The sequence below is a fragment of the Primulina tabacum genome, chromosome 15 (assembly GCF_025594145.1).
Source record: "Primulina tabacum isolate GXHZ01 chromosome 15, ASM2559414v2, whole genome shotgun sequence".
In the NCBI taxonomy this organism is placed as follows: Eukaryota; Viridiplantae; Streptophyta; class Magnoliopsida; order Lamiales; family Gesneriaceae; genus Primulina; species Primulina tabacum.
In genome coordinates this window covers 35627912-35653309 of record NC_134564.1, presented here as the reverse complement: position 1 = coordinate 35653309, position 25398 = coordinate 35627912, and the positions used below count along the sequence as shown (strand labels likewise).

General features: G+C 36.9%; 6 protein-coding genes and 1 non-coding gene across 11 annotated transcripts; 4 read left to right on the top strand and 3 right to left on the bottom strand.

Annotated features, from left to right (window-relative positions):
- Window positions 1–1526: 1526 nt before the first annotated feature.
- LOC142527535 (vacuolar protein sorting-associated protein 22 homolog 1) lies at window positions 1527–5301 on the bottom strand. The gene is made up of 7 exons (XM_075632370.1): window positions 5125–5301; window positions 4932–5042; window positions 4460–4595; window positions 3601–3755; window positions 2932–3039; window positions 2161–2250; window positions 1527–2086 (listed from the first exon to the last, which is right to left on the bottom strand). The coding sequence occupies exons 1-7, from the start codon at window positions 5173–5175 to the stop codon at window positions 1982–1984; spliced, it is 756 nt and encodes a 251-aa protein (XP_075488485.1). The 5' UTR covers window positions 5176–5301; the 3' UTR covers window positions 1527–1981.
- A 189-nt stretch (window positions 5302–5490) lies between these two features.
- Window positions 5491–5567, top strand: LOC142528177 (small nucleolar RNA R21). Its single transcript, XR_012815657.1, has one exon. It is a non-coding gene; the product is annotated as a small nucleolar RNA R21 (small nucleolar RNA).
- Window positions 5568–6133: 566 nt separating this feature from the next.
- Window positions 6134–10864, bottom strand: LOC142526633 (microtubule-associated protein TORTIFOLIA1-like). 4 transcript variants are annotated; one of them, XM_075631155.1, is made up of 8 exons: window positions 9864–10864; window positions 8772–8963; window positions 8376–8478; window positions 8054–8290; window positions 7883–7963; window positions 7710–7813; window positions 6756–7637; window positions 6134–6641 (listed from the first exon to the last, which is right to left on the bottom strand). In XM_075631155.1, exons 1-8 carry the CDS (start codon window positions 10557–10559, stop codon window positions 6447–6449), a joined length of 2490 nt encoding a protein of 829 aa, XP_075487270.1. In that variant the 5' UTR covers window positions 10560–10864; the 3' UTR covers window positions 6134–6446. The 4 variants fall into 4 exon arrangements, with proteins under 4 accessions (XP_075487270.1, XP_075487268.1, XP_075487269.1 ...); XM_075631153.1 differs by having other exon boundaries at window positions 7883–8290; XM_075631154.1 differs by having other exon boundaries at window positions 7710–7963; window positions 9864–10863.
- A 1462-nt stretch (window positions 10865–12326) lies between these two features.
- On the top strand, window positions 12327–14046 carry LOC142527663 (protein LHCP TRANSLOCATION DEFECT-like). The gene is made up of 2 exons (XM_075632541.1): window positions 12327–12687; window positions 13519–14046. Exons 1-2 carry the CDS (start codon window positions 12394–12396, stop codon window positions 13774–13776), a joined length of 552 nt encoding a protein of 183 aa, XP_075488656.1. The 5' UTR covers window positions 12327–12393; the 3' UTR covers window positions 13777–14046.
- A 1159-nt stretch (window positions 14047–15205) lies between these two features.
- On the top strand, window positions 15206–15993 carry LOC142527385 (2S seed storage protein 1-like). The gene has a single exon (XM_075632164.1). It carries the CDS (start codon window positions 15278–15280, stop codon window positions 15737–15739), a length of 462 nt encoding a protein of 153 aa, XP_075488279.1. The 5' UTR covers window positions 15206–15277; the 3' UTR covers window positions 15740–15993.
- Window positions 15994–17194: 1201 nt separating this feature from the next.
- LOC142527362 (2S seed storage protein 1-like) lies at window positions 17195–17961 on the top strand. Its single transcript, XM_075632140.1, has one exon. The coding sequence runs from the start codon at window positions 17238–17240 to the stop codon at window positions 17700–17702; it is 465 nt and encodes a 154-aa protein (XP_075488255.1). The 5' UTR covers window positions 17195–17237; the 3' UTR covers window positions 17703–17961.
- Window positions 17962–19189: 1228 nt separating this feature from the next.
- On the bottom strand, window positions 19190–24734 carry LOC142526826 (FHA domain-containing protein DDL). 2 transcript variants are annotated; one of them, XM_075631442.1, is made up of 11 exons: window positions 24627–24734; window positions 22455–23253; window positions 21998–22026; window positions 21430–21496; window positions 21180–21237; window positions 20195–20287; window positions 19973–20087; window positions 19854–19901; window positions 19718–19763; window positions 19566–19636; window positions 19190–19494 (listed from the first exon to the last, which is right to left on the bottom strand). In XM_075631442.1, the coding sequence occupies exons 2-11, from the start codon at window positions 23226–23228 to the stop codon at window positions 19458–19460; spliced, it is 1338 nt and encodes a 445-aa protein (XP_075487557.1). In that variant the 5' UTR covers window positions 23229–23253; window positions 24627–24734; the 3' UTR covers window positions 19190–19457. The 2 variants fall into 2 exon arrangements, with proteins under 2 accessions (XP_075487557.1, XP_075487558.1); XM_075631443.1 differs by having other exon boundaries at window positions 22455–22975; window positions 24627–24675.
- Between the last annotated feature and the right edge of the window lie 664 nt (window positions 24735–25398).

The following is a 25398-nucleotide window of genomic DNA, read 5'->3' as shown; positions in this document are numbered from 1 at the left end:
TTTAGTTTTTGAATAAATTTGCCGTAATATATAAAAGGCAAAACTCTCGATATAGTCAATTTAATTCATGTTTGTCGTTGATGGCATACAAAACTCTTCTTGTCCGGAGTGAATTGGATTTCCATTTCTGCACTTTCCATTGTAATTTGTACAAACATATATTTGGCGTTGCACTTATTTAGTTATTTTCTCCTGCCTGAAAACTTGTGTGAGACGTTTTCACGGGTCGTATTTTGTTAGACGGATCTCTTGTTTGGGTCATCCATAAAAAAATATTAATTTTTATGCTAAGAGTATTACTTTTTATTGTGAATATCGTCACGTATAAAGATTCGTGAAATCGTCTCACAAAAGACCTACTTCTGCACCACAATGGCGTGAAAGCCATCCTTAGGGAACCTGCGTCAAATCTGGTGCAATGTACAAATATAAAATACATGATGTTATTTAATTGAATTTTATGTATTCAAATTATTTCTCATTTTAATAGTTTATATGTATTAATTTTAATTAATATAAAATAATTAAATTAACAATTTAAATATTAAATATTATAATAATTATATTTATTAATAATATAATATTTTTATATCATATTAATATTAATCATTATATTTATAAATATATATTAAAGACAGGATAAAAATAATGTATGTAAAATAAAAAAATTATTTGGAGAATTTTTTAGGCATAAGACTTTGTGTAAATGAGTTGAAGATGAAATTTGTGTTTGTGCAAAACTTACACTATTTTAGTGTAAGCATTAAAATATATTTTTGGGTTAGGGATATCCGATCACGCAATTGTTACTTCAATGATCGTTATGTTTAAGCGGAATCCAACTCTTGTATATGGTGCTAGAATCTGAACTCGAATATCCCTTCCTAACAGACTAATCATTGCTCTGTCGTGGTGCCACTGAAGCACCAACGTCCCGGTAACTTGGAACTCGGAACTCGAACCGAATCTCACAGCCCGCTCCTCAGTGCTAAATGACTCAACTTTAAAATCTACGAGGCCTCGACGTTCATGGGTAGCAGAAAGTTGCACCACTGTATTGATTTCTCTGGCGAAATCTGTATTTGTTGTTGAGGGCTCCCACGTTTGGCTGGGTCCCATATTAGACGGCTTGATTGGCTACGTGCTTGTTGATCTAGCCTCCGGCGTCTACCACCGGGGCATTGACAACTACGGAAGCGGAACCCCGGTCTTTGGCGCACAAATTGAAGGATTTCAGGGTCACCACAAGTGGCCTTGAATTATCACTTGGATTATCACACGACAGTTCGCCCACAACTTACACTTTCGAGATTCCACACTCAACATTGTATGAGTTCTGCTAACGTGGTAGCTCACAAGTTAGTTTTTCATGGTTTTTCACAAAAGAAGTTTATCAAGTATAATGATTTTTATCCATCGTATATATGCTCTTCCATAAATCTCCACATGTTTGGTGTTTAATGAAATATAACATGTCTCCTAAAAAAAGATAATGTATGAAGAGGGAACCTCTCCAGCACACCAAATAAATAATAATAATAATAATCAAATTTTATTTTATACACAAATAATCTGTCGCAGGCCACAAAATTGTACATGTAGATGGAATCTCACAAATCTATATTAGTTTGTTTCACACGATATAGTATACATTTATTTTCACATCAAAATCTCCAAACGGTACACACTACAACGCCATTCAAATGTTCCTGTTATGTCGGGCCACAAGACAAGTCTAAACATTTTATCATGCTGAATATTCCCCACGAATCATTCTAAAGCAGCAGAAGGATATGGAGGCATATCCCATCATCTCAATAAACCCAATTCCGAATGGTTGACTAAAGGTCACAAGACTATCACTCACAAGAATATCACTTTTTAATTTTTTGACAGGAACAAGACGCCCAAAATAATTTTGCCTGACACAAATTTTATACACAATGCAACACTCAAAGGTCCATAAGAAGACGAAGAAACATTAGACAGCATCCATTACTGCATAGGAAGATACTGATGATACACAGGGAAACCAATATCTACGTCTACCATCCTTGTGACCATCATCAATCATAGCAAGACCTTCCTGTATTACCAAACTGAATCAATTTACACTCAGTTCAAATTCTAAAGCATATCGAGGTAGAAGATATCACTTACTTCTAGTAAAGTTTCAAGGGCATCCGTTGCACGTCCAGATGACCAAGAGAGTCGTCTTTGTACTTCGTCAACAGTCACATAGCCTAGACCCTAAAATGAACAAACCAACCAAGGTAACTAATCATTTTAAGAACATAGAAAAGTTTCGAGGTAATATTTATGATATAAATGTCATTCCAAGAAGAGGATATTGCTAAACAAATTGCATCATTATGAAGAGGAGGCTGACGGGTAAGGAGGGTACAGCCAATTGGTGCAATGACCCCTCGAACTCCTAAAATAACTCCTCCTTATTTTGAGGACCTACAGATATCCGCCAACTTAAATCCAATTATAGGTTCCATCCTACATTGACACGGTGAAGGTTGGTGTTATGGGCACCTCCAGACTTCGCTGGGTTAATGATGGGCCTGTTTTGAATATGAGAATTTATCACATGCATCCAAGTTCTATGTCTCAAAAACAATGCTTAGAATCTGTCCCAAATTTTGTCTTGTCTAGTATCAATAGTCAAACAATGATCTGAAGTTCATCAGTTATTTATTTGGATAACACTGTTGTGATACATATTCAATTCCAGAGAGAAGCACAAATTGCAACATTGATAATAGAAAGCAAATAAATAAAACTGCTTCAAGATCGTTCCAGTTTTAATGGAGCAATTAGATAATTTTTTCCTCCAATAAAATGTGAAAACATTAAGATGTGTGAATGTGAGCAATCACATTCAAGAGTTCGGACGTGGGAAATAATGTATAGACATGAAGAAACCTGAGCAAGCTCTAAAATTTCATTGTGGTCCTTATTCAGCTCTGTAGGAACAGACCTAACAAGCTTCTTTTTACCCAGAGATATCACCTCAAAACCATTACCAAGTACCTGGAAACACAATAGAGTTGTCTGTGAACAACACGGTCCAAATGCAAGTGATATTAGATGTTAAATTAAAAGGTCTCTGCGTGTGTGTGTGTGTGAGAGAGAGAGAGAGAGTATAAGGTATCACCAGTGATTGCCGAAAACCTACATAATTAATACATGCAATAAAGACAGGAACAATCTTAGCAATTAATAGAACAAACTTGTGATCCAGGGGGAGGAATGTTTGACTACACAGCACGAATAAATACTTTATTAGGGCAACATTAAGGCAAGAAATCTCAACATTCTCTCCTCCGCCCAAGTCAGGATAATGACACAATACTCATTAATTCAAAGATTCAACCTCTATCCAATTTGTGAGCTCATCAAATGATCCAAATCTCATCAAATATTTTACAACTGTTGCATCCTCCAACTAAAATTTGGGAAAAAGATTTTAGTCTCAAGTAGTTGTACATTAGAATATGCAAATCTTGAAGTATCATGACAAACTCGCAACACATCAGACTACAAAAACTTTAAGCTTTATTTTTATGATATACTGGAAAAGCTCTACATTACCTTCAGTTTACTAATTGCTCGCAAACAGTCATCCTGAGAAATAGCCTCACGAGCACTCTTCCTTCTTTGACCTAACACATTGCATAATTCTTCCAAGCTGATCAAACCACCATTGAGAGGTCTAGTGGCCAGACAAATATCAACAATTTGCACACCTGACTAGATAAATAGATTAGTTTCGGGTCAGACATAAGTAGAGAAAATACCAAATTCCAAAGTATAGAAGTATGGATCAGACAAACAATACAGAAACAAAAAGGAAACAGGAAGCAACTAAACATTTCCAAACGTAAACTTTCGCTGCAAAGTATGAAAATGAATTATAACACATGGTACATGCCAAAATACGGCGTTCACCGATGTAAAATTAATGCTTCCTTAATATTGTTAAGAAGTTTGTCCCAAATAATATTCTAATAAGATGTACATTCTACGACATGTAAACGTACTGACAACATGAGCTATAAAATTTCCATCAAGCAGATAGGTACAAAGTGTTCAGATTAAGTGTAGCCTAATTAAGTTAATACAAGTGAAGTAATTTAAGATGAAGTGTAGCCTCATTAATTCAAATAAACTATTCCAACTGAGGAAAGATCATGTAAATAAATACATAACTAACACTTGAAATCTTAAAATTCGAGTAGAAGGAAATGATAAGGTAGATAGATGGAAACAAAGAAGGGAGTGAATTTCCAATTGACACAATATCAAATGTAGCAATTAGTGGATTGTGCAAATGAGTGAGTAATATACAAGTTGACATCTTGATGAATTATGACTAGCATATCAAAATCAAATGTAGCAATTGGTGGATTGCACAAGTGAAAACACATGTAAAAAGGCTGCTGGTACCGACCAAGTTCGTAGTAAAAGTCACCAATCCCCAACAACTCAGCCCAAAAACCCTTGTTAGAGGCCAGAGGATCCACTCCTACTTTAGCACACATCTCATGAAACTGAGATCGAAAAGTTGGATTCTTGCGGATGTCATTCTGCTCAAATGAGGAAATACAAATCTTATATAAGAAAATAATTATAAAAAAATGTATTGGCCTAATCTTAATTTCATCCCGTTTTTCGAAAACTAAAATACCAAGAAATAGATTTCGCTTATTTTTTTAACATCTTCATATTTTTCAGTATAGACATTTCGACGCCTACATCCTTGCAGCTTTTGCCGAGACAACGGCAACACTACAGCTTGATATTTGAAACCAGATTAATTGTTTAACAAACCTCCCATTATCTTTCAGATAAGCAAGATGCAAAAGTCAAACCGGCAGGACAAGCTAAAGATCAATTATGCCTTGATAAAACAATACGAGTACCTTGTGCTTGCGAGCAAAGTCCTCAAGCTGAGAACGAAAAGTAGCGAGCTGGTCTTTCATTAGATCGGTTCGCAGTTTCGCCACATTTTCTCCCAGAAGTCGATATTGATCCTTTTAAATCACAACACAAAATCACAACAAAATATATACGATACGAACAACGTATCAACATAGACAGAGAGAGGTGGCGAACCCTGGCCGCGGCGGCGTTCTGCAGACCACCGATTCCGGGTCTTCGCCGCATTCTGAAACTGTGATGGCAAAAAATCAGCTAGGTAATCGATTGATGAATTTCAGCATCTAAAGTAATATAATTAACTGAAATTGTAACTGGATTTTAAGGTAGAATTTTGGGATTTTTTGGATAAATAACTTTCTCCAAAAATATATTTCAAAAAAATACTTCCATTTATAGGAGGCCCACTAATTAACAAAGTGTGAAGCCCACCATGTGATATGTAACTACCCGGCCCATTATCCTCGTGTATATGTACATCTTCCAACCCCAAATCGCCGCTCAATTAGGGTTAAGCGATTCCGTGAAATTTATCTTTTCGAAAATCCCTGTGAAGAACGTCATGATAAATCGAAAGTAGTGGCCTGATTTCTATGATGATATTATTATTCCGAGGGATTCTCTTCTCCACCACCCCCCCACCCCCCCTCAAATTCCAGGTTTCTTTTGGATTTCAAGAAATTCGTTTATTTTATCTTCTGGAAGAAGTGCGATTTCAAATATTAGCTTGTGCTGATTGATTTTTTTTTGTGGGATAATTTAAAGATGGATTTTCAAATAATGTGCACTGAAATTGTGTAATCAATTTTGGTGGAAAATATGAAATTAATGGATTTTAATCCATTATTTCTTAATAAATTTAAATTTTTATCTTGACAGGACAAATGATACCTCGGAAAACTCGGCTAGAATTTGTTTTTCTTAAAAAAAAAAAAAAAACTATTTTCGGCCTAACTCTCCAATTTTTTATTCAACTTGTCCTAAAATCCTAAATCAAAGCATAACTTTGGGTTAATTCTCCTTTTCAGAAGCATATTGTTTTCACGATTTGACATTAATTTGTGAGAGCTCTATATTAGGAGGGTCAATTCGGATAGATTGGATGAGTTGGATGGGATTGAGCATGGTGAGTGAGCTTATGCGTAGTGTAATAATTAGACAGGGTAGGATAACCTAACTTTTCCAATTATTTGAATTAAGGGATTCCTGTCTAAAGAGATACTTAAAAAATAAGGTACAATGTTGGTGAAATTGATTGAATGAAAATAATAATAATAAAAAAAGATCGAAGTCATCAGCACACAATTCTGTTGATATCTCGGAGATTCTGTAAAAACAAAAAATGCACTCTAGCAAAACTCTCTACATCCATTTCAAGATTGATGCGACTGCAGTATTTAACAATGCACTCCCTCAGGCATTTGAACCAGGGTGAAATATAATAAGTGTATCAAACGTCACCACCGGACAAATCGTCAAGCAAAAAGGAATTATGTCAGCTATTTATTCAAATTTCGCAGATCAATTTCCCAGGCAGATGCCAACTGCAGTAACAATTGGTCTGTTGACGGGCCTTCCCAGTCCTCAGGCAGATCTATTGAAGAACAGTCTTGCAAATTCTGTAAAATTTTCATTTTTACTTCAATCGGAATGCCAGGAACATCTTGACCATCTTCCAAGACAATGTCTGCCAACTAAGTACAGGAAGCGGAACAGAATCAATAGACTTATCCTTTTAACACTGAACAAATCAAATCATATGAAAAGACCAAAAATATTAAATACCGGCATTGAAACAACAGTTATACCTGTTGAATCCAATATAAGCACATATCAAACAAGTTCTGCTCCAACAGAAACTGTGCAACAGCATGCAGAACTTCACTGGCCACCTCATTTGAAAGTTGGTCAATTACAGGACCTGATTTGTCCATGAGTTTTGCTAGCAAGAGGTCATCTCCAGTAGACAAAACATCGACAAAAGCAGAATCCATATCACCGACGAGAAGAGCATCCATTGCATTGCTCCAAGACGTCCAAATTGGATCACGTTCTTGAACTGGGTCATCATCTCCTAGTGCTTCAGCTGTCATTTCTGGTATAGCCACTCGAGCACTACGTGTAACTCCATTGTCCTCACCAGCTACTCGAATAGCTTCCAAGGTTGCTTCATCCTTTGAAGCTTGCCAAACACTTCTTGCGGAAGGTCCTTCACCAAATCTAATAGGCCCTGCTCCGTTTTCCCAAGCTATCCGGCTACCAGGCTGATCAGCCCCATTGTCTGTTTTAGAAATTCTAAAATCTGTCGGACCACCACCAGCGGCTCTCCTTGAGCCAATTTGGCTATTTTTACCATATGCGGGAAAGTCCCAAGAATCTGATACATCAGATCTCCAAGAAGAGCCCCTACCTTTCAGTCCTGAAGAAACATTATCAAATGCAGTAAACCTCTCCCCAAAGTGACTGCGCCCATCGTTAACTCTTCCAAGTTTGCCACTGGAATAGTCAGGAAAGCCATTGTATCTGCTGAGAGGCCTATTTGAAGATTCCTCAAATCCTACCATAGAACTACTGCCCCTTCTGCCTGATGATACAGACAACTCTCGTGCCATGTCTTCAACAACTCTCTCAATACCCCGTACTCTGTTTTCTAGGGTTACCATGCTATCATGAGAGCTGCCCATAAAATCCTACGACGGAAAAAAACATTCATTAATGCCGATTCGGGAATCAAGATCTAACTGCAAATAAAATAAAAGAACCTGCAACATATTCATTAGATGACCCTGTTGCCTCTCCAGTTGTAACAATTGTCTCTGAATTACCAACCAATTTCCTTTAGAACTCATAAATCCCTCAGATTGACCTGGATTTCTAGAAAAATCAGGATAAATGTTGGATGACTCTCGCTGATGAGAAGAATTACCGCGCTCACCAGCAATGCCCCTTTCCATGCTTCCATATTTCCCTCTGATATCACCAGCCTGTAAGTTAAGCCTAGCATTCCCATTCAGATCTGTATCATTCGATTCTGACTCTTCCTCATTTTGTGAACTTAAAACTTTAATACATCGGCGAGGGACAATCACTTCTACAGGTAACTCACCTGAACCTCTAGTTTCTAGATTATGGAAGAATTCAGGGTTCAGTTCTTTGTCGGTCAATGCTGGTGCTTTCTTCTTTAGCATCCCTACAGTCTTGTCAGAAATGTAGTTTCCCTTGCCTTTAGAACTAGAATCAGTAGGGGACAATCCGCTGGATGGATCCTTTATAGAATTTTTACTTCCTTTATCACCGTGACTTGGAAGATCGTTTCTATCTGATGGGTCCGTAGCATCACCCTCTGAATATTGAGCATTTTAATATGAAACATGTAAAGAAAAAAATTCTAACTGAATGAATGATGAAGTTTTTAATCATATGCCTACCATGAGATGAAGTTTTATTATCATCTGAAGATCCATCTCCTTTTCCAGCAATTTTCTTCAATATCTGCAAAGCCTCTGTTATACTCTCTCTTGCGGGTTTAATCTGAGGAAAAATTCACATTGTATTAGTTGGTTAGGTTACCCATGATACGAGAAGTAATACATCCTCGAATCAACACACTTCCCAGCTAAAATCACCATTTAAGGAATCAAACACCATATCAGAAGTGGAGGATCACATATGAAAATATACCTTACCCAACTGTCATACAAACTAATATCTTTGCATCGATGCCAGAAATTCATACAAGACAAAACTCTAAGATGGTTCGGGAAGATATCATACTGTTTTGATGTAAAATGGTTTGGGTGGATATAACACTATTTGATGCATACCTTGTCAAATCGACAAGACTCGAGCACATTCAATGTGGAAGCGGCTCCTTCCGGTGTTATGTAACTCGTATTGGAAGATAAGGAAATTAACGCCTCAGCTGCAGCCTTTCTAGTGGTCCAATCTGAACTGCCAAGACACTCATGAATGCTTGGCAGCAAGGATTCTAAACTTTGAGGTGTGATTGATCCAACCTGCAACAACATGAAGAACATGTATAGTATCACCACAGAAGAACACTAACTAATGTCTTCGTGCTATTGTCCAGGATTGCAGAAATCCAGAAAAGGAATATCCTTAAGAGACTAGACCACAATGAGTAGAATAAATATTGCTCATTGAAATTCAACCACATGAATCTCAATCTCCTAGTGTATAATAAGATGCCAGATCTGTAAAGTAATATGATGACAATTTTGAATCCTTGTTGACTTAGATAAGGGTGGCGACTGCCGAGTAGCCAGTTTCAGTACCGACCAAATTATTAGTTTCTTTGGCGTACATGCTTCAATACAGCAAAACATTGGGAAACCACATAGATACAAATAAAACATAGAGAAAAATGGATTCCAGCGCATATCAAAATTATCCTGGCTTCAGTGATTTGTTAAAGCAATGTGATACAGCGTCGTCTAGTACAATTTCATCACACTAGGAGTTTTGCCTCAAATATGTAAGCACAAAGTAAAATAGTGAAAACCAGTATACCAAATATTCCATATTCCACCGATCTGTGTCTCTCACTATGGTGTTATCAATTATCAAATACATTACAATAGATCATCAAATGTAGCTTTTGATAGATCAAGTCTCTCACTATGGTGTTATCAAATATATAACAAAAGGTAGAATAAATCATCAAATATAGCTCTCACTATGGTGTTATCAAACATATAACAAAAGGTAGAATAAATAATCAAATATAGCTTAAGATACAATAAAACTTCAGCTAGCTTGTCTCATAAATCTCGATTGATATAAAAAACAAAGTTTCCAAGTGGTAATGAATTCAAAAGGCGAATTAGATAAGATATCAAACGTCAACTAAATAGATAACATAAAGCATCATCATTGGGGACCAAACCAAACCAAACCTGGGACAAACTTGAAACCACTTGCAATAGTGAAGCTTTAGCCAAGAAATTCAGACTATTCAAGTGCTTGCAAACCCTAGGACAAAGTTTCTGGAACGTAACCAAAGGCGGGTCAGCGGAGCATTCAATCATTTTAGCCAAACACACAGCAGCGGCGCCTTGGGCAGTCTTGTTACTCTCACTCATCACTTCAAACAAAGGCTTCACAAACAGAGAAACAACTCCGTCCCCACCATTACCGCCCTTCAGGTACAACCCCGCAAGAGAGCCAATGGCATCACGACACGTGTCCCTGACCTGTGAATCAGTGTCCTTGAGCTTCTTCACGATGTGGGCAATGATTTTGGTGAGGTGGGTCGCGGCGGGGTCGGTGTGGACGGCACATAGCACGGCGAGGAGTCGGATACCTTCCTTCTTGACAGCAGGCTTGGGGTCGTTGGAGGCGTCGTAAAGGCAGTTAAGTAGCATTGAAATGCCGTCGCTTGAGAGTCCATTGATGATCTTCTCGAGATCTTCCACAGCGATCTGGTGGGTGTCTCGGTCGGCTAGTTTAGAGAGGCAAGTAAGGATTCTCTGCTTCAATTCAACCATGGCCAAATGGGAGGACAGAGAAGACGAGGAAGAAGCGGGTGAAGATCTCGAAGGCGCTGTTTGGTTGGGAGGTTTCGTGGGTTTTGAAGATCTTTGCGAGCTCATTTTTCAATTTTTGCAGCGCAAGAATAACCAAACGCCGCCAAAAATACAAGATTTTTTTAATTTGGGAGGAACGGGAAGATGGGTAATGAGGTAAATTCGAAATCTTTTTGAATTGAAAATGCAAGATAACTGGAGGGAAGAGTGAGAATCAAGGAAGTAAGAGATTGTTATCAATGGTGGTCACTAAAATCGAAAGCAAAAATGAGAGTAGCAAGCGTCCTGGAAAGCTCCATTAGATAGATCTGTGACCCATAGTTGGTCAAATCCCCCATTTTCATTCCAAGTAATCCAATTTTCTTTAATTTACATATATAATTATTTTCTCTTATTTTTTTCTACCTTCTGTTTTGCAAGAACTGGGAAAATATGTACAAATTCAGTCTGATTCCATTAGGATGGTATTTCTTTATTAGAGTAGAGTATAGATGAATGTAGTAAATTGGGCATGTTGTAGTTGAATAATTTGAGCACGTAATCAGAAGAATGCACATGTGAATTTGAATTTAAGGGCTCAAAATTGATTTTTCCAAGAATATAATTTAACATATGGTCAAGGAACAACAGGTGTGCTTAATGTGTCATTCGACTCTTAAAATCGACCCATTAAACTCGAAACGAGAATCGGTTCGATCTTATCGGTTCCGAAATCGTCCCAAATCCGTTAGTAAGTGGCACATATCGGTTGCATGTACTTGTCTCCATCCCATACACACAAAAGTCCAAGTCCCATGGAAAATATTATTGAGGTGTTGTTGAATCCACCCCCTTTCGCAATAGGTTTGCAAGCCCCATCAGATTAATGGGTGTCACGGTATTTTGATGAGCCACCAACACTAGTAAGTCCAATTACCTGTCAATTCGATGTGAATATTATTGTTGTTTATTTTCGCTATGGTTATAAATGTACTGCTGATGAGACCGGATAATTAGCTCAATGGTCATCTTCTTTTGTAAATGGCTCAAGCTCGAGTCTTCTTCTCTCTTTAATTAGGTAATAAAAAAAATTGTATTACTGATACATTATATATATATATATATATATATATATATATAAGATAGTATATTTACGTATTACTAAAAGTTATAGCTGATACGATTTAACTTGAATTTTTTAAAACAATATAACAATTCAAATGACACGTATCGATTGCTATTTCAGAATGAGCAATTATTAGAATATAATTTCAATCTCAATCAATAATTACACTACTTGAGAATCGAACACTTTATCTTTTCTTTGATATCAATTGAATGATCAATCGCATATCTTTACTTAAAAATCAATTGTATTATCGTTTTACTAAATTATATGTGATGAAAATTAAAATATTTTTTAAGCCTCTAAAATAGCCTAAATGATTTCTTTATTACAACCAATAGTTAGCTGTTTTCCTTTTAGATCCACACGCTTATCTTTAAAGAAGACGTGCATAAAAGAAGAAGACGAGCATAAAAAAATATAACACTATTTTAAAATTTTTAAAAGAAAAGAATCAAAATAAAGCATCCATTAGATTTATCATATATGGATAGAGATGTAAATGAACCAAACTATTTTATTCGAAACTCGATTCGATAAAAGTTCGTTTGAGCTCGTTTAATGAGGTTCGTTAAGATAAACAAACCAAATTCAAATTTTACGGTATTCGGCCCGTTGAGAGTAAGACTTGGGCCAAGAATAATACACGGGATTTCCACAAAAGTAAAGCCCAGTTATTTAATAGCATCCTAAATCAAGAAAATTAGAATTTGTTAAATTCCAATCCTTCAGTCTCATATTAGATGATTTGAACCGTTGGTTTTCAGAGTCGGTGAGAATCTGAAACCATCGCCAATGGCGTCAACATTTCCACTTTCTCTCCAACCAAAATTCTCCTCTAAATCTGTAGGTTCTTCTTCAAGTGGGTCTGCTGTTGTACCTCCCCTGCAGCGGATTTGTCCATTTCTGGGTTGTGCGAAAGGTGGAAATAGTCTTGGATGGTGCAGAACCACAAGAAAACTGGGACCCAGCTGCGGTTCGAGAACCACCTGCTGGTTCAAGTTCGGGAAGAATGGAGTTGATGCCGAAGGTGCCGGCATTTACGGTAGTCAGTCCCGCGATGATTTCGACCGCGACGATGTTGAACAGGTGTAGTATATCTCTGCTGATTTTGTGCTTGCTTACGCTTTAATTGTTGGCAATTGTTTCATGCGCTTCTTCCTGTGTTCTTCTATGGCGATGAATGTGGTTTTATATGTCGGCTGAGTTTACGGACACGGTTCTTTTTCGTCCTTTGGGAAAACATAATTTGAAAAGATCGGCATTGAGTACTGCCTAATTTTTTATACTCGATATCTGATTATTTCCCAGATGCAGAAATTTTTAGAGCACCGAAAATGGAAGTTGAATACTTTGGTGTAGGTGATGGACCTCGCAATTCGGAGGTGGATTTGGGGGCAAAGATTTTAGTTTTAGAAAAATTCAGCAGAAAATTAGTACTCCTCTGTTTCGCCATGATTTTCGTGGGAGAAGCTTGCGAAAGTATGATTATGGTGATCTTATTTAAGTCAGTACGGGATTAGCATACATTACTTGCACTCGAAAGGTATTGAATAATAAAAAAAGGATTAGTGAAACGTAGAAGGTAGTTTTCAAATGATTGAATATTTACTGAATACAGCAATTAGATATTCATTTCAAGGTTGAAGCTGCAGTGTAGCTCGAATTAATCTACCAGGTAGTTTTCGATTGTTGAATATTTACTTGCACTACGAATCAACACCAATTGGATTGTTTGGATGATGCCACAGAATCGTAAGCAAGAAATTTAGATGCTTTAGTTTGAATACTGTTATAGTAATTTTGAAGGTGAGGATTCATGTGAATGTTATGATTGAGAACGGGGCAATAAAATATGTTGTTGAAGCCTATCCAGTATAAATTTTGAAGTTGATGCTGTCGATTTGAACTTTTGAGCAGTACTTCAACTATATGGGCATGTTAGCTGTGGAGGGTTCATACGACAAAATGGAGGCTCTGTTGAACCAGAACATCCACCCCGTCGATATTTTGTTATTGATGGCTGCTTCAGAAGGTGATAAACCGAAGATCGAAGAGTTGATGCGTGCTGGAGCTGATTACACCATCAAGGATGCACAGGATCGAACTGCACTGGATAGAGCAGCCAGCGATGAAATCAAGGAATTCATTATTGGTTTTTCTGTGCAAAAAGCTTGAAGATTCTTGAAGACTGCACTTTTCTGTCCCTAAAGATATCATCTTGTTATCATGTTGTATTTGTTCCCCACAGATCAATCGATGGTTGCTGTATAAATCTACTTGTGAGATCAGTCAGTTCTCTAGCTAGCTACACTTAGATAAGTTTGAGGACTTTTTTTCATTGTTCACTGAGTATCTTTGTGGACAGACAGCAATGATTGTGTGTGGTTTACGTTCGTTGCTTTTGAGAACATTCACGATAGAACTGCCTTATTTGGTTGGTGTTCATTGGAATTACAGATGAACCGATCGAGTTCGTGTGAAACCAATTTGAGCCATATATGAATCTACATTGTAGAGGCCCATCTAAGAATTGATTAATGAGTTAATAAAGAAAATTTGTGTTACATTTTCAGAATCTTGTGTATAAAAGTTGACGTTTTGATGATAAAGTGATTTTTATTTTCGCGAGGTTTGTTTCTGTCTAATGTTCTCCAAACATGCTTGGGTCTTCTCAAAACCCTTTATATACAATACAATAATAATAGGAATAACTTATTACTTATTGTTATACGAATTTTTTTTAAATAACCACTAAATTTATCATATATTGTTTATTTGATATCGATACTTTTTTTGTGAATCGTGTGAGGAAAATAAAATATATGTTACACATGTTAAAATATAAAAAAATAAAAGAAAACGATAAACTTTTTTCTTTGCATTGTGAAGTGTCAGAGGTCATTTTACTTTATTTTTCCTATTTTTGATGGGATGGATTTTAATTTGAGTAACACGAGGTTTGTTCTTGTCACCACAATCTATGTCAAATAAATCACATTTGATATTTAGTGTTTCAAGCAAAAAAATGAACCCAAAAAAAATAAATTCAAATCACTTAATAAAATTAAACTTTAACAAAAACATGACTAAACCCAAAAGATTTTACGTAACAAAAATTACAATTTTCCCAATCTTCGTAATATATAATGTGTGTGCTATATTTACATCGCCGACATCATAGACCAAATCTCGTTTAACTGACTTACGTTACGATTTTATAAACCAGATAATGATTTAATAAATTGAACAACATGTGACATTAGTTGATATCTTTCAATATTTAATATAACTAAATATATATATATATATATATATATACATTTATTCTCAGAACGTTTTAAATTTTATTTCCCAAGTTACAATCAGATAATGCCAAATTGGCTCCATAGTTTCAATAGTTTCAGCTTGATTAATTGATTAAGTCGTGAAAATTTGTATGATGTATGGAACCATGTGTCTAGGCATTTGCATGAATTTACACACGTGGAAGCTCGATTCCAATGGTGATGCCACCTCTCCGACCTGTTCCCGGTTTGCATGTTACTCATATTCCACGTTCTCGCAATGCAAACGCTTTACTCCACTATAAATACAACCCTCGCCCCCTTCAATTCCCTCACACCAAGCATAATTCAGTATCAATCAGCAACTAAGGGAACTCAGATCACTGCTAGTCATGGCTAAAGTAATCGTTTTCGCGGCTCTCTTCGCTGCTCTTCTCGCCGTGGCCAGCGCCACCACCTACACCACGGTGGTGACTACCACAATGGTTGACGAGGAGAACCCACGTGGCGGGGAAGAATCATGCATGCAGGAATACCAGCAACAGCAGAGGCTGCGCCACTGCCAGATGTGGATGCAAAAAATGGGAGGACGGTACTTGGATGCCTCCTTCCTGAGGACTGCTGTGAGCAATCCAATGCGGGGACAAGGCGAGCACCTTCAAGAGTGCTGCCAGCAGCTGGAGCAGATCAGCTCTCCATGCAGGTGCGAAGCCATGAAAATGATGTGGAGGGAGCAGAAACAAGAAATGGGATCCAAAAGGGAAGAAATGCAAGAGATGAGGGAAATGATGGAGAACCTTCCACAAATGTGCGGAATGCAAATGCGTGAGAAGTGCCGCATGAATGCTGCCTGAACTGAAGTAGTCGATATAGCCCACGTTGCCCTCATGCCTCGAGAATAAAGTGGTGATTCTGTCCCTGCGAATTGGCAGCCATTTATCTGGTTTGCTAGTTTACGAGAGGTGGTGGTTTGGATGCATGTAATAAGCACGTAGAATTTATGCATACTATCGTGTGTGTAATTTTTACGTGGTAGAGTTTTGCATGGTGGTGCAGCGTGAGTGTATGTTCTCCGGTTTCGGGTTCAATAAATATGCCCTTTTACTAACTGCGACTCTAATCCAAGGTTTATAATTATTCCTCTTCAACTTATGAAACATAGTGATAAATAAAAGCATGATAATGTACTATCTAGCCATATTTCTTAATTAATCAACAGCTGCACGCCGCATAGTTTCGCTTATAAACCAGCGTTCTTGGCTAGATGGACTCGCATCGAATGAGGAAAACAAATACAGATTTATTTGCCACAGCAAACGCTACATTGAAACACGGACTGAAAAAACCATGAACAGTAGCTGCAAATTTGGGATAGATCGAATTGAATGCAACCATTAGCTGGTGGATGTAAATTCACACGGGATATTTACTTTCAAACAAAAGAAACTGGTTGAAAGGATATCCAGTTATTCACATGATTTTCCTTCCAAATTCTGTGCACAAAATAACTGACCTGTCGTGATTTAAGGACCTTTAGGCTTTAACATTAAAGAACCTTAATAGCGGAAATTATTTTCTATCAAATTTCAATGGGCCCATCAGAATAAAAAATAATCCAACACCACAAATCCGAAGAAAGTATTCAACCACACTGGAAAAGATATTTAAAGCCAACCATCAAAGACTGCAGAACTAGCCCAGTATTTGAGGCTAAAAGAAACCAATCACACACTACACAACATAGCCCACGAGATAAAATTTCTCACTAAAAACCGCAGATTTTGCTCGATTCAAACGCAAGATCCAGTCTTCACACTCCATAAACAAACAGGGTCTGGCAAGAAAGAGAAGATCCCCAACTGGTGTGGCGAGGGGGTTTAATGGGGGATGCAGGTCACATCATTCCATCCCCTCTACTTTCATGAGAAGTAGCATGGACTTTAAAAAAAAATAAAAATTGAACATGATATATGTGACATTTGTATATCTTTTAATATTTAATATTAATATAAGTAAAAATATATATAAATTTTATTTTCCCAAGTTACAATCAGATACTGCCAAATCGGCTCCATAGTTTCAGGTTGATTTGATTAAACTATGCTAATTTCTATAACGTCTAGAACCAACTCCCTAGGCATTTGCATGAATTTACACACGTGGAAGCTCGATTCCAAAGGTGATGCCACCTCTCCGACCTGTTCCCGGTTTGCATGTTACTCATATTCCACGTTCTCGCCATCCAAACGCTTTACTCCACTACAAATATAACCCTCGCCCCCTTCAATTCCCTCACACCAAGCATAATTCAGTATCAATCAGCAACTAAGGGAACTCAGATCACTGCTAGTCATGGCTAAAGTACTAATCGCTTTCGCGGCTCTCTTCGCTGCTCTTCTCGCCGTGGCCAGCGCCACCACCTACACCACGGTGGTGACTACCACAATGGTTGACGAGGAGAACCCACGTGGCGGGGGAGAATCATGCATGCAGGAATACCAGCAACAGCAGAGGCTGCGCCACTGCCAGATGTGGATGGAAAAAATGGGAGGACGGTACTTGGATGCCTCCTTCCTGAGGACCGCTTTGAGCAATCCAATGCGGGGCCAAGGTGAGCACCTCCAAGAGTGCTGCCAGCAGCTGGAGCAGATCAGCTCTCCATGCAGGTGCGAAGCCATGAAAATGATGTGGAGGGAGCAGAAACAAGAAATGGGATCCAAAAGGGAAGAAATGCAAGAGATGAGGGAAATGATGGAGAATCTTCCACAAATGTGCGGAATGCAAATGCGTGAGAAGTGCCGCATGAATGCTGCCTGAACTGAAGTAGTCAAAATATAGCCCACGTTGCCATCATGCCTCCAGAATAAAGTTGTGCTTCTGTCCCTGCGAAATGGCTGTCATTTATCTGGTTTGCTGGTTTTTTAGAGGAGGTGATTTGGATGCGTGTAGTAAGTACGTAGAATTTATGCATACTATCGTGTGTGTAATTTTTACGTGGTAGAGTTTTGCATGGTGGTGCAGCGTGAGTGTTTGTTTGTTCTCCAGTTTCGGGTTCAATCAATATGTCCTTTAATAACTGCGACTCTGATCCAAGGTTTATAATATTATTCTTCTGCAACTTATGAAACATACTGATAAATTCAAAGCATGATAATTATCTATCCATATTTCTTAATAAATGAAAGATGCAGATGTGGAACGGGAACGTTGCTACAAACTCGTGCAACTGTGCAAGTTAAAAATTGCTCGTCAGTAGGAATTTAATTTCACTTGGAAAGTGGATTTTAATTAAGAGCAGAATCTATGATTAATGTTGGAAGCTGAAGAAAATCGACGTTTATCATCAATCAATAAAAATATCAGTAGTTTAATTTTATTTAAAATAGATGCTTGAATTAGAAAAGGGAAATAACAAATTATTTTGAACATGCTTTTCAAAATGGTTCCCTGAACTTTCTTCACCATCGATCGGTTCTGTTGGAACAATCTCGACATCTATGGGATCAGATTCATCTGTTACACGACGGGAAATAACAAATTATAAATGATCCAGCACTGGTGCCTTGTGTTTAATATTATATTATTTTATACATGATTATTTTATATTATTTAATTAGGACATAATTTCTTTTAGTTAAATTTTATAAATAAAAACTCATATTTGTACTTACATCGGAATTTAAACTGAACTTTCCCATGCTACTAAAACAAATTTTACTCGTTTTAGCTTTATAGTAGTTTTTTTTAAAACGATTTCATGAATTTTTATATGTGAGACGTGTCAATTATACCGATATTCACAGTGAAAAATAATATTCTTGGCATAAAAATAATAATTTTCATGGATGACCCAAATAAGAAATCCGTCTCACAAAATACGACCCGTAAAACCATCTCATACAAGTTTTTGTCTTAGTTTTAATAATGATTCAGAAAAATAAAACCTCGGCTCTTGAATTTATCAAACTGATAAATTAATACTGACAAGGATTAATTTTCTATCAAATGAAATTCAAAAGACCTTAACATAAATTACACAAAAATAATAAATTGAATTATTCATACATAATTGAAAAACTTGAAATTTTTACGATATTCGCACAAATTTAATTTTAATGTTTCGAAACTAAACCAAATACAGCTTCGATGTTATGATTGTAATTTTGATTTTTATTTCACGGTTAGCATTGAAACCATAATGGGACCCTTCCATTTAATTTCTAGCAAATTTAATAATCATTTTTTTAAAAATTATTTATATAATGAAAAGACCAGAAAGGGCAAAAACAAGAAAAGAGGTAGCATAAAGAATTGCATCCTATTTTGTACTTGAAAAGCAATCGTTAAATAGAAAGCAGCTCCTTAAGCTTAAAGTAGAGTAATTTTCAAAATTTACAAACGTACGAAGATAAATCGTATTCCTGTTCAGAGCTCAACAGAGACCAGCTTTGGAAATACAAGTCATACACGCAGTATTAGGCTTCAGCATGTCATATCGAATTGGCGACTTCTGCTACAATGTTATATTGTTCCATGGTTTCCAGCATATTAAAAGGGGGGTGTGAAGCATCATCAGGCCGAGTTCTCGTGTAGTAGAACATATTCACGGCTACAAAACCGAACATTGAGTAATAAGTCGAGGAAAATCACAACAGCAATATTATATAAATTGTTGCTTACCTGCTGTTCCCAAACTTCAGAGTATCTTTTTCGATCAGTTCATAGTATCGTTGAGGTTCTATTTGATTATCCTGCAACCGATGTCTTGAGTGAATTGACTGAGCAATTTGCAAGAAGAAAATATTTGTGGGTTATTGGGATGAATTGCTCACGTTAATGAAGGTTCCATTTGTGCTCCCAAGATCCATTACATAAGGCCTGCGTCATTTACACCAACACATCGAAAGTTACTAGAAGACTTGAAAAGGCTGTCCAAGAAATCAAGCGGAAAATCCATAATACCGCTACCTGACTTTCTTAGACATGGTACCATCTGGGTTCTCCTGCTCCACTTGCCTGCAAAAATATGAAATACTTTACTGGTGCAATAAGATTGTAGGAAAATAACAAGTTTGAATATGTTATACCGATACTGAAGAACAGCATGTTGCTTGCTGCAGGATGGATGGTCGGTAGGGATATCTGCAACCCTCCTCTCTCTACCAAAAAGATAACAGCTTTGCCGATGAACATAAAGGGGTTCTGGACATCAAAAGTCGAGGATGGTATGAACTAAAGCACATTAATCTGGAGTTGAAAGGAACAAAATAAATGCGTAAAGGTAAATCACATGCCCAACAAATATTTACCATTAAGTACTTCGCCACCCTTGAATACATACAATCGCCACCTGATGTCAGGTTTTCGAGCATCTGGTGCCTCATTGAACAGCAGCGTTATACCTGACAAGGTCCTAATGTGCGTTAGACTAGTAATAACATATGAGTGGTAAGATTTACCATGGACAAGATCAGAAATGCACACTTACATCATTAATTTATGGGACAGAGTAAGGAGATATTATACAACCGGGATGGCAATTCCATCCAAAACAATCTTTTCTATTTTATCACATAGTAGCTAATCTTTTACAATTTCTAGGCTGGAATAAAAAAAATGAACTCAAAGAACTCCAATCTTTCATCCTCATTTGATCACCGACATCAAGATATCACATGTGGAGAAAAGCTGCATGAGAAGCAGCTCATATGCCAGCTTTAAAAGAAATTTAGTGGCTTATACACAGATAAACAGCAGCAGTGCTGCACAGCTCAATGTTTAAAATAATCTAAAAAAGCAAGCAAAGAGGATAGCAACCATTCAATCAACTTCGTTTCATCTTAAACTCACTTCTGCACCAACCAAACCTATACTATCAAATGAAGCAGACAATTCGATCAACAAGTTCACCAGAAAAGAAATAGATGCAGCAACTTCTAAAATTCTCTGCTTGAGAGTTAACTTTTATTTTGTGTCTAATTTGTCTATGATAAGTATAAGAGAAAAGGAGACATAAAAGTAACAAAATACAAAAAAGAAAGCTGCTTTTTCAACAACTTTTGCAGCTTTGATGAAAAGCAAAACAGATATATTCCATTATAGATGGTTAACCCATGTGACTAAAGATCTTTAGAAGATACCAAACATTGAAGAGCAAAGTGAAACCAATACACACAAACTCAAGCATGATGAAGATCATCAATTTTTCGCAATTTTCTCAATAGGTTCACAATCTTTCCTACCTTGACATGATCAGAAGTGGAATACAAGTTTGGAAAGGCAATCAATAATTACCTCTGTATCGATTAGTTTCTGCGGCAAGCTTTCCAGACAGCTCAAATGAAGGCTTTTGCTGCAAGTGTAATTCAACTCAAAAGTTAATAAATTTATACACAAAGTCAATGATGGTCATAATTTTCATAAACTAAATATGTAGGAGAATCATCTTCAGCTCAATGATTAAGCAAAAGTAAGAAAGAAAAGAACAGATAAAATGTGGCTTAGGGGCGGTAATTGAAAGAACTGTGCTAAATGGAGAAGATACTTTTTCTTTGGCTTCCAGTGTATCTTCAGCAGCCTTCATTTTTGCTAATGAATCATTGTCACCATTCCTGCTTGAGCAAGAAATAACAGTTTAAAAGAATACAAAAGCTAAAGCCATACAACATCTTACTAAACACTAGAAAAAGAAATCCCCTGGAATCTAACCTCTTCCTTAAAAAATGAGATAACAAAAGAACTAAAAAGAAAAAAATTGTAAAAAGTACCGGCTTTGATAATTGCAATGTCTATCCAAGCCAAATTTCACAAAAAACAGAAACCAGAATTAAGAGATAACACAAGGCATAGTTTCAAAAATCTTATGCTGTACTTTATTAGCACAATGATGACTTCAAAATTCTAACTGAAAAAAAGACGGATTTGCAAATATCATAATTAAAACAAAAACGACATTTCTTGATGCATGAACGTTGGTCATCACAGGAGACAACCAATGTGAACCTAAATGCACATATTAACTTGCATTCCTCAAAAGCAACTGATGTACTTGTTATCAAAATAATGGAAAAACTGATGCAAAATCAAAGTATAATTTTAAAGAGGTGGCTCACCTCTGTTCAGAATTTCTTGGGTATGCCCTCTGCAGAAATATAAAAAATGATCAGATGACATCCTTCCCAATATGTCAAGAACAGTACAACTAACATTTATTTTGAGCCTTTCAGAAACATAGACCAAAGCTTTTTGTTAAAAAAAAAATTGAATAAAAAACGTCTCCACTATTAATAGATCAGCAAGTATATTCATGAACAAAACCAAAATTGTAGAGAATGTTAAATGAGGTAATTAAAATCTAAATGTGACAGTGAGGTTATAATATCAGCATCGGAGCTAAAGAGAATGATATAGAAACTATGCACAGATAAATAATTTGACTGGAAAAGATTCCAGATATTACCAAACTGTGCACCTTGCTGCTTTTCAAATCAAGAAAAAATTTATTTTATCAAAATAAATATCTAATTCTAGAAATGAAATTGGGCATAGTTAGTAAATATCATCAGATACCTCATCGCGTGCTCTATCATCTGTAGCTGAAGGCGATCTTGACCTGTGTTGACCCTTACGGCGATTATCAGTTGGTGAACCTGAGCGTCCGCGTCTCGATTTAGAAGAACCATTGTCAATTGCATCCCTTCCTAGCCTTTTATCTGATCTCTGGATTGGCAATGCCCTGTCATAATCCCTTTCCTTATGTGTGGCCCTGTCGCCATTTCTACCGTGGTTTTTGTCATGTTCCTTTTCACCCCCTTTTTCAACATCTCGTTCAACTTTACCTCTCTTCAACCTTTTGCTCCGTGGTGAAGGAGAGCGAGCTATTGGAGATTTTGATCTGCCACTTACTGCGGATTTGGCTATATTTGACAGATTTACTTTCTGGGGTGATCGAGACACAGAAGACCTTGACTTTCCTTGTTTTGAGGATCTGCTCCGCGACGAAGTCTTCTCTTTAATGGGGGAGAGAGGAGTGGGAGACCTCGAAGGGGCAGGTTTTGGGGACATAGTTCGACCTGACGGATTTTGTCTATCTGGAGAATGAGATGTAGTAGATGGTGATATTCTATATTTTGGAGATCTGTGGAGACTAGAGGGTTTCTTTCTAATTGGTGAATGATACACAGGGGACCTTGACCTTGGACGTTTTGGTGACCTCTTACGCTCTGATGCATTTTCAGCTTTGGAACTCCTATGCTGAACAGGAGATCTTTCTCTTCGGGAGATGGTCTTCCTTAAAGGAGATCCTTGGCCCTTGACTAGAGATTCTGAATTGCTTCGCCCCATGGGAGATGTCTAACTCATCAATTCCCTTATATACACAAGACATAAATTAATTCATGTCAAAACCTATCGACTATTAAATATCCAAGCAAGCATGTCTGTGAATAGGGATTCTGATTAAACTGAAGTTTATTTGCTAGTAAGGCTTGATTAACACGGTCTGAAAATTATTCCGTCCTTTTTCGAGTTAAACTGGCTGCTTTCATTGAATGTTGTGTTTGGCTACCTAAAATTGAAATATGTAATTACCAAGCACGATGAGATTTCAATCACGATGAGTAGGGATGTAAATGATCCAAACCAAACCAAACAGTATCAAGCTTAAGATTGACTCGTTTAAGATTAATAGAGGAGCTCGAGCTCGATTTGTCTTTAAATTACTAAGCTCGTGAAAAGCTCGAGCTCTGCTCGTTAAAAGCTCGTTTATTATGATAATTAAGTCAAGCTCGAGCTTGGTTCATTAATAGCTCGTTTATCTGTTTAACAAACCTAGCTTAAGCTCCGATCGTTTTCGAGCCCGCAAAGCAAACAATTGAGCTTGATTCGAGCTTGTAAAAAATTAACTATATCTACGAAGTAATTTTAAATCGGACATAAAAGTGTAAATTCATCATAAATAATCAAAACGACAAACATAACAACTAAAAATGCATAAACGAGCTCGAGCTTACGAGCTACCTAAACAAGCAGATCTCGAGCTTGCGAGCCGATTAACGAACATGTTTGTGAGCTCATGAGCCGAATATCTTTAGGCTTGGGCTTGGTTTGATTAAATTGCCGAGCTCGAAATTGTGCTCGAGCTTGGCTTGATATGATCAATAAACGAACTCAAACGAGCTTTTTATCGAGCCGAGCTTCGAATAGCTCACTAACAGTTTGTTTTGTTTACATTCCTAACGATGAGATCCATTTGTCATTTATTCCAATAACATTCCAATTCCCTCGATACCCATTGCCTACCACCGGCTTCTTTAGAACTTCGCTGGACACTCCAGTTAAAAGTTTTAACTCTGCTAACAAGCTACTCCAATTTCATGACCATTACCAAGCAAAAGATGCAGAGAAAGTAACAAGTGTAAAGGAGGGAATAGAGAAATCTTTAATAAAAGCGCAAGCGGGGGGCTTAAGTCACGGCACATATTAATTCTGCGCTCTACCCACCAACCATTACCCCTAATATCATCATTACACTAATTCACAAATTCCGAAATCCATTCCCCTCTTCAGATCCTCCTTCAAAACAAAACCATCTCAAATACTTTTCCGCCGCAATCTCTATCATCTCACCTATTGAACTTTGAGTCAAAGTACATGGAGCCTCACTCCTCTAGAGTGCCGTTCAGTTAAAAATGTAAAAAAAATCGAGCTAAACTATGGAGGCGGCCATTGAAGAGGACTAACCTTGATGTTTAGGCTTAGGAGTAGGGCTCTGCGTCGCTTCCCCGAGGAAAGATTGCGAAAACGGAAACAGACGTGGTGAAGTTTAGACAGGTTTACATTGTGTTCTGGCAGTGGGCCGGACTATCAGATAACTGGGCTAAAGTCACACTGTAGAAAAAGTTGGGCTCACCACGTGCCGAAATAAATCGCTATTTTTACTTTTCTTCCACCATTATTTTAAAAATATATCTATACTATCTATACTTCTATACTATATTATTAAGTGTGAGGACATGATAATAACTAACTAGAGAGGACACCAACTTTTTTTTCCAATTTTACCCTTATATGATACTAATATTACACTTTTGTTTTGTTTTTAATTTCAACACACATTTTTTTTCAACCATTCAAATATCAATTTAGTCCCTCCATAATTTGTCAAATTTCACTTTAGTTCATCGATAATAATAAAAAAAATTGTACACACACGCATCGCGTGTGCAAAGTAACTAGTATATGGAAATCGTGGTCGATACTGAAGTACGTTATCGACACCTAACAATCTCGGGTGGTACCGTTGGTGACATAAATTTGCAAATTACAAATATACTAATAAATACATAAATATATCAAAACCAATATATTACACCAATAACAACTCAATAAATATTTAAAATAACTAAATAAATACTACTCGTCTAGCTTTTTAGAGGCGAAAATATTTATCAAATATGTGTAACCTAATTTTCGGACTATTTTTTTTTCAATCGACAATATAGTTAGCCCATTT

Bases quoted from the DNA above. Each gene is read 5' to 3' on its own strand.
- LOC142527535 (XM_075632370.1), bottom strand. From the start codon at position 5,175: ATGCGGCGAAGACCCGGAATCGGTGGTCTGCAGAACGCCGCCGCGGCC. The intron at 4,596-4,931 runs GTACTCGTATTG...TCATTTGAGCAG, and splicing joins ACTTTGCTCGCAAGCACAAG to AATGACATCCGCAAGAATCC. The intron at 2,087-2,160 runs GTAAGTGATATC...TTGGTAATACAG, and splicing joins CCCTTGAAACTTTACTAGAA to GAAGGTCTTGCTATGATTGA.
- LOC142526826 (XM_075631442.1), bottom strand. From the start codon at position 23,228: ATGGGGCGAAGCAATTCAGAATCTCTAGTCAAGGGCCAAGGATCTCCT. The intron at 21,238-21,429 runs GTATCTTCTCCA...TTACACTTGCAG, and splicing joins CACTGGAAGCCAAAGAAAAA to CAAAAGCCTTCATTTGAGCT. The intron at 20,088-20,194 runs GTAAATATTTGT...TTTGATGTCCAG, and splicing joins GGGTGGCGAAGTACTTAATG to AACCCCTTTATGTTCATCGG.
- LOC142526633 (XM_075631152.1), bottom strand. From the start codon at position 10,559: ATGAGCTCGCAAAGATCTTCAAAACCCACGAAACCTCCCAACCAAACA. The intron at 8,291-8,375 runs GTAGGCATATGA...CTCAATATTCAG, and splicing joins TAATAAAACTTCATCTCATG to AGGGTGATGCTACGGACCCA. The intron at 7,638-7,709 runs GTTCTTTTATTT...TTTCCGTCGTAG, and splicing joins ATCTAATGAATATGTTGCAG to GATTTTATGGGCAGCTCTCA.
- LOC142527362 (XM_075632140.1), top strand. From the start codon at position 17,238: ATGGCTAAAGTACTAATCGCTTTCGCGGCTCTCTTCGCTGCTCTTCTC.
- LOC142527385 (XM_075632164.1), top strand. From the start codon at position 15,278: ATGGCTAAAGTAATCGTTTTCGCGGCTCTCTTCGCTGCTCTTCTCGCC.
- LOC142527663 (XM_075632541.1), top strand. From the start codon at position 12,394: ATGGCGTCAACATTTCCACTTTCTCTCCAACCAAAATTCTCCTCTAAA. The intron at 12,688-13,518 runs GTGTAGTATATC...ACTTTTGAGCAG, and splicing joins ACCGCGACGATGTTGAACAG to TACTTCAACTATATGGGCAT.